This window comes from Onychostoma macrolepis, chromosome 21 (assembly GCF_012432095.1).
Source record: "Onychostoma macrolepis isolate SWU-2019 chromosome 21, ASM1243209v1, whole genome shotgun sequence".
In the NCBI taxonomy this organism is placed as follows: Eukaryota; Metazoa; Chordata; class Actinopteri; order Cypriniformes; family Cyprinidae; genus Onychostoma; species Onychostoma macrolepis.
This window is the reverse complement of record NC_081175.1, coordinates 26,386,898-26,400,452: the sequence shown is the minus strand read 5'-3', so window position 1 is coordinate 26,400,452 and position 13,555 is coordinate 26,386,898. Positions and strand designations below refer to the sequence as shown.

The window sequence follows — 13,555 nt, the reverse complement described above, 5'->3', positions numbered from 1 at the left end:
TTGCCCTGATTTTGTTCGAATGTTTTTCCCAAACACATACACATTATCCCTGTGTGTTTGTGCGTAAGGAGGCTAAGTACCTGAATAATAGCTTCCATGTGCGACCTGCCTCACCACGCACGCACACACACACACACACACACACACACACACACACACACACACACACGCACACACGGTGACAAACACACATCCCTGAATGTTATCCATCACACACTCTCTTCTATCTCCGCTGGTGTGCCTTTGAGGTTTGTAGCGTGTGACCGCGCATTTGAGCTGCTTGTCTTCTAAAGCCTCACATTTGCCTGTTGATCTGCAGCGCCGCGAGTCCATCCGGCCTGCAGCGTAACACGCAACAGAAGCTGATAATCAAAGCCTGTTGTTGTACTTTTACCCCATAACCTCATTTCTGAGAAAACGACAAGAATAATATTTATGAGGTTTGGAAATTGCTAAATTGTTGAAAATTACTTAGATTTTCGCAACCTTTTGTGCTAGGAATGTTCTGGGTTTGAAGTGTGTTGGCATGCTGTTTATTACCACAGGACAGAAATTCAGCTCGTCCATCAGTTTGTAAAAACAAGCAAGCATCGCATTTACAGTCGGTTGAGGGCAAGACATTGCAATGGGATAAATGTTAAATACATGCTGTTTTGAAAATACAGTGATAAGACTTTAAATTATTGATAATGTATTTAATTAACCAAATTATTTTGTGTAATTTAAAAAATTATATATGATGTTATTAATCTTGTTTATATGTAAAGTTATATCAAATATTTTAAAGAATTATAAAGGAAAATTCACTCACAGAAATTACATTAACAACTCTTATTTATAAATGTTTGAACAGTACGAATATAAATATGACAACAAAAATACAAAATATTTCCACTTTTAAAATCCTCCAGAATGCCTTCCATAAGTTCATTACCGTAAATGCAAAATTAATTTACAGATACGTTGAAATGATTTTTGTTTATTTATTTTCATAATTATATATTTATTTATATATTATTTCTTTTGTAATATATATATTAGCAATATTTGCTTTTTTATCCTCTATTGGACCTGAAACATTCCATTGAAAAAGCTATTTTAAACCAGCCCAAATAGTTTTTCTGGTCTTAACTGGTTTCTGAGTTCTTAACTGGTATTTAGCCGGTTTAGCTGGTCAGGTCAAGTGGTCAAGTACCCAAAGCCTCTCTAAAAACCATCAAACTACACCTGTGTGAATAAAAGCTTAGTGGCCAGATAAGACCAGCAAACCACTTTAGGTCAGTTTCTAGAGCCCCTATAAGGGACATTATAATGAAAAAAATGTGATGCAAGGAGCAAAACATTCATGTTCCCTTGCAAACTTATTGTATTTCCTTGTAAAACTTTACATTCACTTGCAAAAGGACTGGAATATAGTTCTTCCTCCCAATATCCTCCCATATTATTTCCATCACAAAAGTTTTTGTGAAACTTGTGAAAAAATGTTTTGCGAACAAATGCAAATGTTTTCCAAGTGAACACAAAAGCATTGCAAAATAATTTTCCCTCCCATCATCTTGTCCCTTTAAGGTCTTCATAGGTTTTACATGTTTCAGCTGAATAAAAATCATCAAAACTGCTTGAGGGTAAATCTATCGTCCCACAGCAGGTTACAAGAACATTCCACCATCCCGGATGAGGTCAGAAGAACACTGTGCTTCCCCCGAGGGATGGTCAGGGGAAAATTATACTACCCCAGAGTTCAAGAGAACATTCTCCTGCCCCAGTTTACTCCGTCTGAACAATTACATGCTCCTAAAGCACCACCAAAACCAGCCTCAATAAACACATTGAACGCAAGCGGTGCGAGAGAGCTGTAGCTCAGGTACGAACGCCATCAGGAGTCAGCAGTATCTGTTTAAAGATATTCTCGACTCAAAAACACACGATTGCGGCTATTCTTACACAAACATAGACGCGGATACGTGTGCAACCGAACCCTAGCGCTCACACACATGGTAAGATCATTAGCGGGGTCGTCTTACCACAAACTAACAGGCCATCTCAACCTACAGTGAGAACAAAAGGACACAGTGTGAGTGTGTCTGTCTGTTTCCTGCTGTTCTACTGACGGGTCCAACATAACCAGACATTCAGAGAAAGACTTAAGGCCAGATCCTGTTGTAACACGTGCTCGCGCCAACGGAAGGCGGTTTGAATCAGAACATTCCAGAACTTTGCCCACCTGGGTCTTAACATACTCATAATGCTTCAGAAAGCTTTAATGACAGAGCAGCTTTGGCTAAAGACTGTAATTTAGGTCTTAACACACACACACACACTGGGCAGCATTCGCCCCTCTGATTAGGATGTGGGATTATGTCACTCACCACAACGTCACGTGATTGGTCAGTGGTCAGTGTGATCGGCCAGTCAGTGGTGTGATACGAGTATGTGTGCGCTATATCAGTATCAGACAAGTCTGTTATTAGTGATACTGACCGCATGAGTAACAGACTGGAGATCCGCCACCAGACTAGTGATAGTATGTAGATTTCTTCTCTCTGTCGTCATAGTCTAGCTATTACAGTGAACAAAGCTCTTTTTTTTTGCCAAAAAAAAAAAAGTTTCTTATATTTTCTGCAAAAATGCCATGCTGTTAAGGTGGTCGCTTGGGGGGTTGTGGGTAGTTGCTATGAGGTTGCTAGGGCGTTGCTGGGGAGTTGTGAGGGGTTGCTAGGTGGTTGCTGAGCATTGTTAGGTGGTTTCTGAGGTGTTGTGGGTGGTTGCTAGGACACTGCTACATTTGGAAGTTTCAGAAGTGTTGTGGGTAGTTGCTAGGGGGTTGCTGGGGTGTTGTGGGTGGTTGCTAGGGCATTGCTACAATTAAAAGTTTCAAGAGTGTTGTGGGTAGTTGCTAGAGTGTTGTTGTGGTAGTGTGGGAGGTTGCTAGGTGGTTGCTGGGACATTGTAGGAGGTTGCTAGGGCACAGCAAGAAAGTTTCTAGGGCGTTGTTGAGATGTTTGGGTGGTATTGGACTGTTGGTAAGGCATTGTGGGAGGTTGCTGGTAAGTTTATAAGGTGTTATGGATAGTTGCTGAGTAGTTGTTAGGTGGTTGCTGGGGTGTTCTGAGTGGTTGCTAGGCCACTGCTAGGATGTTTCTGGAGTGTAGTGGGCAGGGGTGCTGTGGGGGGGTGGGGGGTGGGTTAGGACGATTCTAAGCACCCGACGAAGGAGGGGGGACCCCCGGGGGGAACGCGATCATGATTTCTAATGAGGGGAACCCCCCTGGAATGCGATTTACCAAGAGGAACATGGAACGCGATCTAGATTGGAGAGGGAACACCCCACCCCCGGGGGCCCAAGTGAATATGCTGTCCAGGGGGCCCAGAAACCATAGTGGCGCCCCTGCTTGTGGGTAATAGATAGGTGGTTGCTGGGGTGTTCTGAGTGGTTGCTGAAGTGTGAAGTGTGGAGTTTAATACTTACATTTATTCAGATCACTGACCCCTGAGTATAATAGTATGAGTATGATAATAGTGATGCATGACCAATTGAATTGAATAGACAGACATAACAACATATGTACAACTCATAGACCTTTCTTTTTGTAAATTTCTACTTTAAATGTTATTAAACTGCCATTGAAAGATGAGATAATTGTTCCCAATTGCTGCTGTATCATTAAACGGCTGTTACCATTTGCCTGCCTCACATGTGTATCTGACTTTTTAATTTATTTTTTATTACAGAATCCTTTGCGAAAGAATCAGACCTTCATGGAACATTAGCAACCCTCCATCCAGTTATCTTTAAACAATTCCCCAGAGATCCACCCCGGCAGACGTATTTTACGGCACCTGCCAGTCAAAATTACAGGAAAGTATGTGAAAACCTGAGAAAGGAAGAACGGATGGAGGGAAAAGGAGGACGGAGTGAAGGATGTGGAACAAATGGAACCTCATAAAAGGTACCAATAAGAGTGAGCCAGGCCCGCCAATTATACGGCACCGCTCTTTGCTCCGCCCCCCTCAGCATGGGGGTGTCTGTTAGACTCATAGCTCCACCCACCACAGCTGCTGTGAGTTGATAGACAGCCTGTTACCTCAACCCAACACACATATCATTAAAACCCGAAGGCACACAGACCTCACTCTTTTCTTCTGTCCCTCACTCCTGAGTCCTGCTCAATCACACAGACTTTCTCTATAAAACTCACATACAAGACACTGAAGCCAAAAGACACAAAGGAATCTAAGATCAGCTCTCATAAGACTTTTCTCTCACACACTCCTTCTGTGGGGAGGCAGAAGGTTGTGATAAAGATGACCGGCACGATGCATCTCCTCGCGGCCGTTTCTCTAATCTTGACTTTCAGCTCAGCAAGCGCAGAATCAACCGGTGAGTACACAAAGTTTCCTTAATAGGTTAAAACGTTTCTTTAATTCATGACTAGTTAAGTCGCCTGCGAGTATTTAAGTTCTTTTTACTGTAGTTTTATTTACACTCTTGCACTTTTTCTCACCGTTTCTATGTCTGTCTCGTAAAATCTCACACTGAGCTGTATATCTCAGTCTAAAAGTGTCTGGTTTCTTCTGTAATGGCTGGTTTTCTTTGTTTTCTCACATTTTTGATTTTCTTTTCCTCTTTACTTTCATCTTCTCTCTTTCTCTGTATCCCACATTTTCTTGTCATCTCCTTTTTGATTTCTCAATTTATCTGTCCCAACAATGTGGATGTGTTTATCACAAAGCATCAGGCTCCAATTTTGATTTTTGGTAAATGCCTGTGTGTATGACAGAGAGAGTTAAAGTGTGTGTGTGTGTGTGTGTGTGTGTGTGAGAGAACGGTAGTTCATTCTGGGCTATAGAAGTCATAATGTCTTTTGCAGCAAGGATGAGATTGCATTATTTTATTGAATCTGAAAGGCGGACACATAATACTTAAAGAAAACACACACACACACACTGAGTACTTCCACCTACCAGAACATAAACATACCCCCTTTTTAACATCAATGTAATATTTACTTCAAGACATATGACTGTTTGAACATTAAAATGACAAATAATACATAAAGTCAAATCACACATGTTGGCAATCATGGCCAGCATGTAAATATTTCAGCACACCATCTGTGAACAGAAATGATGCTTTTGAGCAACAAGCAGCTCTTTGAAATGAGCAAACTATACTCTTACTTCACAAGAAAGTGAAGATAAACAAGAAGCACAACAAAAGCCTTGGTTTTTGTGGGAATATTGCTTAGTTGTATTGATGTGCTGATTGCTAAGGCATGAAAATGAGAGTCAGACCATCTCTCTCGGTAAAAATATTGGGAAAGACGTCATCCTTGAGTCATTAACATTTTTTCATACAACATTATGTTTGCCTGTTCAGCCAATGGCATGCTTCCATCGCTATAACAACCAACATCTGTATTTGACATCCGGCAGTGACACCGCAATGGCCGTCCGTTCACCTGGTTTCCATGAAGTTTTCCAGTGAAAATGTTCAATGGATAAAATCCAGTTCGATCCCTATCAATCTCAGTTATACAAACTAAGACCAGTTGCTTCAGTTAAAGGAGTTTCTGTTTAAAACTCAAGATATTAATCTGAAATTCAAGCTTTTTCTGCTTATTCTGGAACACAACAACAGAAATTTTTATATTTTTGTCTAATGTTGCTCACCAAATTATGTCACTCATCAAGCACGTTAGATACGGTCTGGGTTTCAGCATTCAGACACACACTTATTATGCCATTTGCAATGCCAAAACATTCAAAATTTGAATGCTTTTGGATGCCATTAGACTTTTGGTTACAGTCAAGCTATGTCATGCTTCAAAAAACAACTAATTCTTGCCATTTGCAAACTTCAAAGAACTACAAATCCCTAAACATTTATATGGCCACATGCAACCGGCTAAATAAACAGGAACAGTATTTACAGTCTAACAGAAATGACATCAACCTGGGCATCACTCCCAGCATGCATTAGCCTGAGAAACAACTACATGTTTGTGAGCAGTATGCTTTGTGTTTGACTAACACTTATATAACCTTTAAATAACATTTTCCCTGCAGTGTATAACCTCTTAACGTCACCGGACTGCCTACCGGATCTACTGCACGGAGGTTTGGCAGAGCAGCGAGTAACAGAACTCTTTATTCTCACAACGTTCCGTCTCCAGCCTCGAACCGGAAACACCATATTTAGTCTGTACAATCCACGAGACAACAGCAAGTACTTTGAGTTTTCTGTGCTTGGGAAGCTCAACAAAGGTGCGTAAACTTTGACAATACCATACTTTTGACATTAAAGGGGTCATGAACTTTCTTTGTTTTTTTCATTTTGTACTGTTCTCCGAGGTCCACTTCTAACGTTATCAAGATTTTTAGATAAAAAAAAAAACAATTTAGAATAGGCTATTTTCTGTTCTGTTTTTAACCCCTCTCATCGGAACGCTCTGTTTGAATAGGCGTAGACTGATTGTAGACGCCCACTACTATGATTGGCTAAAAGCCTACAGCCTTCCTAAATGGATGCAGCTGTGTTTTAGGTTAAAACACATAAATACTGATTACATATCAAATGATCTGTAATAACAGACGGACCAATAGTGATCACTTAATAAAAACAGTTGCTCACATGTGGTGTGGTGCGACATCGGGTCTAATATAGTCAGCACAGCATCATCTTTTAGATTCAAAATTTCTGAAAATCATGTGTCTAATTGTGCCTTGTTTATAAGCAAATCCGTGGTAAAATGAAGTGAATAAAGGACCGAGATCTTGCTAACGCGGTCTGGCATTTAATTAAAAATAAAGTTAATCAAATACAGTTCATTGTCTGGGTTTCTGCATAGACCTGCGTTTGCCGCTCTTGTCTATCACCTACTGTGTGTGCGAATCAGTGGCTAAACAGGCAACGATGTAGAAGCAGGTGTTGATCTTCTTCTGCGGAGGCGGTGTGTAGCCACACTATTACGTTATAAAGTGGCACATTCCAAAAGTTGTTTTGGCAGATTGGCTTTAATATTTAACTGGTTTTAGACTAACGATAAAGTTTTGAGTTCTGAAACTTACAGAAAGTTTTTCTAGCACAATGACCTTGTGTATATATAAAAAGATAAAGGGAATTTAGATTTTTCAGTTCATGAAGAGTGACTGTAAGAGTTATGATTAAATATTTTATATGGGCTTCGTTTGCTTTTGTCATTTACTATAAAAATTTGCAACCCACTATGACCTGAAAACGAGGTTTAAGCTCTAAAAATGACAGAAATGTTCAGGTAATGGATAAAAACACAAGTGCTATCAGAAAAAATATAGAAACTCACATTATCTATCTCTTTCTCTCAATGTAGCTACTTTACGATACCTCCGCAGAGATGGTAGGATGAGTACCGTCACCTTCAACAACCTGAAACTGGCTGATGGTGAGAAGCATCGCCTGCTCTTCCATCTGAAGGGACTGGAGGTGGGCCAACCAAGGGGCTTCCCGCACAACCAGGGGGTTTTACCGGTGCCCGGGGTGGAGCTCCACCTGGACTGCAGGCTGGTGGAGACGCTGAGAGATTTACCAGCTGTGTTTAATGGCCTAAACAATCACCAGGGAGTGGAGCTCAAAACTATGCAGGGGAAAGCACACGTATACAACATATTTAATAGCTATACACTCACATGCTGAGAGATATATTTGGAGGTTTTCATTGCATGCACTAATACACTAACATAAACTCCCCATTGTGCTCTTTCTGTTCTGATTGGCAGGAGGAGTTGGAGGAGCTCAAACTGGCATATGGTGATTCAATGGAAAATGTTGCATCGCTGCAGGACTGCCACACTCATCAGAGTGACTCCGTACAGACTTTAGGTAATTTTTACATTTTCTGAAGAAAACATGAGTGGTGCATGTGCACAATCTGCCACCACAATGCTAGAGAGTTATTGGTGGTTGCCAGGGTGTTGCTAGGGTGTTCTGATTGGTTGCTAGGGGTTTGTTTACAAATAAAGCATTTTCCAGTGGCATCAGCTCTCGTTTTCCATCCAAGATGACAGTAAGAAAATAAGCTTAATTACTGAGTAAACCTTTAAGGAATAGATTCCAAAGGAAAAGATGAAAGAGAAAATGTGAATAAATTCTTTATCTGCTAAAATGATAAGATCAGCGTTTTTGTTGTTTATAAAGGGCTTAACACGAAACAGCTTACAAATCAGATGCTGGAGCTGACAAAGGTCATTAATGAGCTTAAAGATGTTCTTATTCAGCAGGTAAAGCCTTCCTGACAATTACCCTTTTGTTTAAATGTTCTTAATTTCCACCATCCCTTATTTATAAAGATTTTTTTGTGTTTGCACGCATGTTTACAGGTGAAGGAAACATCTTTCCTCAGAAACACCATCTCTGAGTGCCAGGCCTGTGGTAAGACATTATGATGAGCAAGACATGCGTGATATGCATGAGTTTGTTGATGCAGATATCCAAATAAGAAACCCAAACAAAACGTTTTCGGTGTCCACAAATATCCACGGCAACGTCTCAAACAAATACTGCAGTCAAGACTTCAAAGTCACCAAAGCTGAAGTAGATTTGAAGCAGGAGTGCAATCATGGAGTGTTCAATTACAGACATATCATGAATGCTTCCAACCACACCATAAATGCTAAATACGATTGGTTAATTCTAGGGCTGGACGGAACGGAGGTGGTGAAACCAAAGTGCACTCCTGGAGTGTGTTTCCGTAATGACATGTGTATAGAAACAGCTGAGGGGGTGGAGTGCGGTCCATGCCCTGATGGATACACTGGAGATGGCTACAGCTGTGACGATGTTGATGAGGTACGTGTCTGTTCAAGGGGTCATATCAAGACAAATGGCTTTTTCTTGATCTCCTGGTATAGCCTGAGGAAGATTGATTGATAGAAATGTTGCTAATGAAACTTTGTAAGGATGCAAGTTTGAGTAATGCGTGGGATTTAATTTTTTTTTGAAGCTGATCTTCTGAAATAAAACAAGATGAAACCTGTAGTTCCTTATTTTGATAGGACAGTATATAGAGTTAAACTGGAACCAATGGGAGAGGAAAGGACCATGAGCCAGAATTCAATCTCGGGGTTGAATAAATGTCATTGCCATGCATGTTTGTGTCTATTGCAGTGCCAGTTTAATCCCTGCTTCCCTGGCGTGAGGTGTGTGAACATGGCTCCAGGTTTCCGCTGTGAGGCATGTCCTCTTGGATTCACTGGCAAACCACTGGAGGGTGTTGGCGTAGCTTATGCACAAACACACAAGCAGGTACGTAACTGATGACTTGGGGCCCTTTTGCATGATTTGTGTCAGAGTTCCCTAATGCATTAAACTTTATGCAAAGTGAAGCATCAAGCTGCAGCATTATCCCCGGCACCACTGTGTGCAGGTCATATGTTGTAAAGCAAAGTTTAGGCAGTTCAAAAAATTACCACTGATATTTTGATGCGCAGCCAATGATTAAAAGACTGAAAGGTCATTTATCTCCTAATTCCTATATTTTCTTTAGGTGTGTGATGATATTGATGAGTGTAAAGGACCAGATAACGGAGGATGCACCCCTAACTCCATCTGTGTGAATTCTGTGGTGAGAACTGACCTGTTCACAATGCATCTCTGTGATGCCATTATGTGTCACTCAGAAATGCAAAACATAAGAATAGTGCCTCAAAATGTGTGTTATGTTGTGTAGGGATCATATCAATGTGGCCGATGTAAGACCGGATTTACAGGTGACCAGATTAGAGGTTGTAAGCCAGAGAAAAGCTGCGGAAACCGCCAACAGAACCCTTGCGACCCCAATGCGCAGTGCATAGAGGAAAGAGATGGCACCATCACATGCCAGGTACCCTTTCAAGGCACACACACATATATGAAAAAGGCATTATGCTCAAGGGCAAATGCTAAGGGTGTGTTTGTGTACTAGTGTGGCATTGGATGGGCTGGAAACGGTTATCTCTGTGGTAAAGACACTGACATCGACGGGTACCCTGATGAGAAGCTGCGCTGCCGAGACCCAACCTGCAGAAAGGTAACCATGGCAACAATGGAAACGATATTGACTTGCTTAGGGCTCCGGTGACATCAGTTGCCTGTCTCCGGGAGAGCTGATTCATATTGTTTATTCAATACCAGGACAACTGTGTTACCGTTCCAAACTCGGGACAAGAGGACGCAGATGGCGATGGGAAAGGCGATGCATGTGACCCAGATGCAGATGGAGATGGAATACTGAATGAGCAGGTAAATGCACACATTCATGGCGTGGTTGTTTATATGCACTGCAGAATCTCACACTAATTCCTATAAAAATCTCTTAAATCTTGAATTTCTATCTCTGGTTATGATGAAGTAAACTTTTTTTTTTCCCTTGTACATATGCATGGATTTTAGGATAACTGCTGGCTGACACCAAATATAAATCAACTGAACAGTGATAAGGACAGCCATGGTGATGCATGTGACAACTGTATCCGAGTGGATAACCCAGATCAGAGAGACACAGATTCTGATGGCCTCGGAGATGCATGCGATGACGACATGGATGGAGATGGTAAGAGAATGAGGAGATGGTAAAATCTAAAGTCTTGAATGTTTGGTTCGAACAAAAGATTTGTCTTTGTCTTTCTGGTGCTAAGTCATTCCCATTTTTGGGGTCTGCTTTTACTGACTGTCAGGGTTGAAAAACTTCCTGGATAACTGCCAGCGAGTGAAAAATCGTGACCAGCTGGATCGTGATGGGGATGGGGTGGGAGATGCATGCGACAGCTGTCCTGACACCCCAAATCCAAATCAGGTACATGATTGGCAGACAACTATATATTCCTCAAATGCTGTACTTCTCTACTATAATAAATATTTACATTCACTCCTCTTCTTCTCAGTCTGACATTGACAATGATCTTGTTGGAGATTCTTGCGACACAAATCAAGATAGGTATGAAATGGTCCATCACTTGTGCAACAGAGATACAGCTTCCTTGTTTCTTTTGTTTTACACCAAATGATGAATTATCAGACAATACTGTCAAATTTCTGTTGAAATTTCTCCAAGCACTCCTGTGATATTTCTTGTATCCTTCAGCGATGGTGATGGTCACCAAGATAGCAAAGACAACTGCCCGCTGGTAATTAACAGCTCCCAGCTGGACACAGATAAAGACGGACTGGGAGATGAATGTGACGATGATGATGATAATGATGGTATTCCTGACACACTGCCTCCTGGACCAGATAACTGCCGGTTGGTGCCCAACCCTGACCAAATAGATGACAACAGTGAGTACACCATTAATCCTTAATTAGACACAGTATGAACTGTATGCTATTCTGTGATCATCTGCTCACCCTGTTTTTCTTCATTGGAACAATACACAGAAAGCAGAATGTCCATAGAATGAAAACAGAAATGAATAGTGATTGTCAAACTCCATATAAATAGCTGACATATGACTCTGCACTGTCTTCCAAGTCTTCTAAAGCCATATGATACCTTTGTGTAAGAAACGGAAATATCCCATTATTCTCAAAGTTTTCAAACATCCCTCACTCACCTGTTCATTTCTCCACAGATGATGGAGTGGGCGACATATGCGAATCAGACTTTGACCAAGACAAGGTGATCGACAGGATCGATAACTGTCCAGAAAATGCAGAGATCACACTGACAGACTTCAGAGCCTATCAGACGGTTGTACTGGACCCAGAGGGTGATGCTCAGATTGACCCCAACTGGGTGGTTCTTAACCAGGTGACAGATCAGCAAAAGACTTGTCATTTGATATATCTCTACAGAAAACTGTGTTTGAGACGTGCAATGCTGACAAATTCTTTGCCTTGCTTCAAAGGGAATGGAGATTGTCCAGACTATGAATAGTGACCCTGGCCTTGCTGTTGGTGAGAAGATGCATGTTTGTCCATCATGGTTAATGATATATTAAATTATTTCTATGGATGATGCAATTACCCTCTCCGATGACCAGGTTACACTGCATTCAGCGGTGTTGATTTCGAGGGAACCTTCCATGTGAATACGGTGACTGATGACGACTATGCCGGCTTCATCTTTGGCTACCAAGATTCTTCCAGTTTCTATGTGGTGATGTGGAAGCAAACAGAGCAGACATACTGGCAGGCCACACCCTTCAGAGCCGTAGCTGAACCTGGCATTCAGCTGAAGGTTGATCATATGAATTTCAAGATTTATGTCTAATTTTGTGAGAAAGTCTTGCAGTGAATTAAGATAACTCTATCTTTGTCTCATACTCTTAGGCAGTGAAGTCCAAGACTGGTCCAGGAGAGCATTTGAGGAACTCTCTCTGGCATACAGGTGACACTAATGATCAGGTGCGTCTCCTGTGGAAGGATCCAAGAAACGTTGGCTGGAAGGACAAGGTATCATACCGCTGGTACCTGCAGCACCGCCCACAAGTCGGATACATCAGGTGAGCCAATCGAAATTCAGGTGACTTGAAGTTTGAAGCCAAGCAAGCTGTTACTTGAGAAAGAAAATCGTGTTAAAAATAAAAATGATTCAGTACAGACTTTTGTGTGTATATTTAGGGTTCGATTCTATGAGGGATCAGAGCTGGTGGCAGATTCTGGGGTAACAATTGATACCACAATGAGAGGAGGAAGACTGGGAGTGTTCTGCTTCTCTCAAGAGAACATCATCTGGTCAAACTTGAAGTACCGCTGCAATGGTGAGAACATAAACATAAACATTTATAATGTTACAAAACATTTCTGTTTCATATACATAAATCTCTTTTCCAGACACCATTCCAGAGGACTTCCAGGAGTTCAGTACACAACATGGCATGGACCCCCTGTAAATAATTCCCATAATGCTATGTTTATACCAGCACACCATTACACACAGTCCTATGTGTGTCTCTGAAAGTGTGAAACACATTTGTACACAATGTGTGTGTAGAATTGGGATACGTGTATACACAATGTGTATGCCATTTTTTTTTAAATCAACTTTTTTTTACTTTGTTTACTCTGGTCAAAAAACTTAAAAAGCAATTTAGCTACATCATATAACATTTAGATAAGAGATGGACAGTATTTCCTGTTATCAGTGAGTTAGTTACAGTTATCCACTGCCTGCCTAGAATGCAGGTAGATTTGCATCAAGTCATTGTAAAGAGAACATTTACAAGAAAGGATGACACATATTACGATAAAAGATAAGAAAACCTAAACTTGGAGTCTCTCATTCCTGTTTGGCATCAATAAAAGAATAATTTCGAGACATGTGACGACATTTCACGTCAATCTGTCCTATGCATGACTGTACTTCCATCTGACTAAGATTTGTATGTTCTGTGGCTCAGAAATAATAGCCCTGTTTCAAATTAACCAGCTTATCTTCTAATGTAGCTTCCCAAATGAAATTAAACCTTATTAATTGGGAGACTTGATTCACCATAGAAAAATAAATGAAATATTGGTGTAAAGTCCACATCTCTCAACTTACCTTTAGTTTAGCCATATTTGATAAGAACAGTAACGCATACTGATATTATGGTACCT

General features: G+C 40.9%; 1 protein-coding gene across 1 annotated transcript; it reads left to right on the top strand.

The window, feature by feature from the left end:
• Window positions 1-4,012: 4,012 nt before the first annotated feature.
• Window positions 4,013-13,436, top strand: thbs4b (thrombospondin 4b). The gene is made up of 22 exons (XM_058757994.1): window positions 4,013-4,381; window positions 6,070-6,267; window positions 7,353-7,636; window positions 7,759-7,861; window positions 8,177-8,259; window positions 8,359-8,410; window positions 8,676-8,827; window positions 9,146-9,283; window positions 9,525-9,602; window positions 9,708-9,860; window positions 9,942-10,046; window positions 10,151-10,258; window positions 10,409-10,568; window positions 10,693-10,811; window positions 10,900-10,952; window positions 11,100-11,293; window positions 11,587-11,765; window positions 11,863-11,911; window positions 11,998-12,194; window positions 12,287-12,459; window positions 12,578-12,717; window positions 12,791-13,436. The coding sequence occupies exons 1-22, from the start codon at window positions 4,306-4,308 to the stop codon at window positions 12,847-12,849; spliced, it is 2,853 nt and encodes a 950-aa protein (XP_058613977.1). The 5' UTR covers window positions 4,013-4,305; the 3' UTR covers window positions 12,850-13,436.
• The last annotated feature ends 119 nt before the right edge of the window (window positions 13,437-13,555 follow it).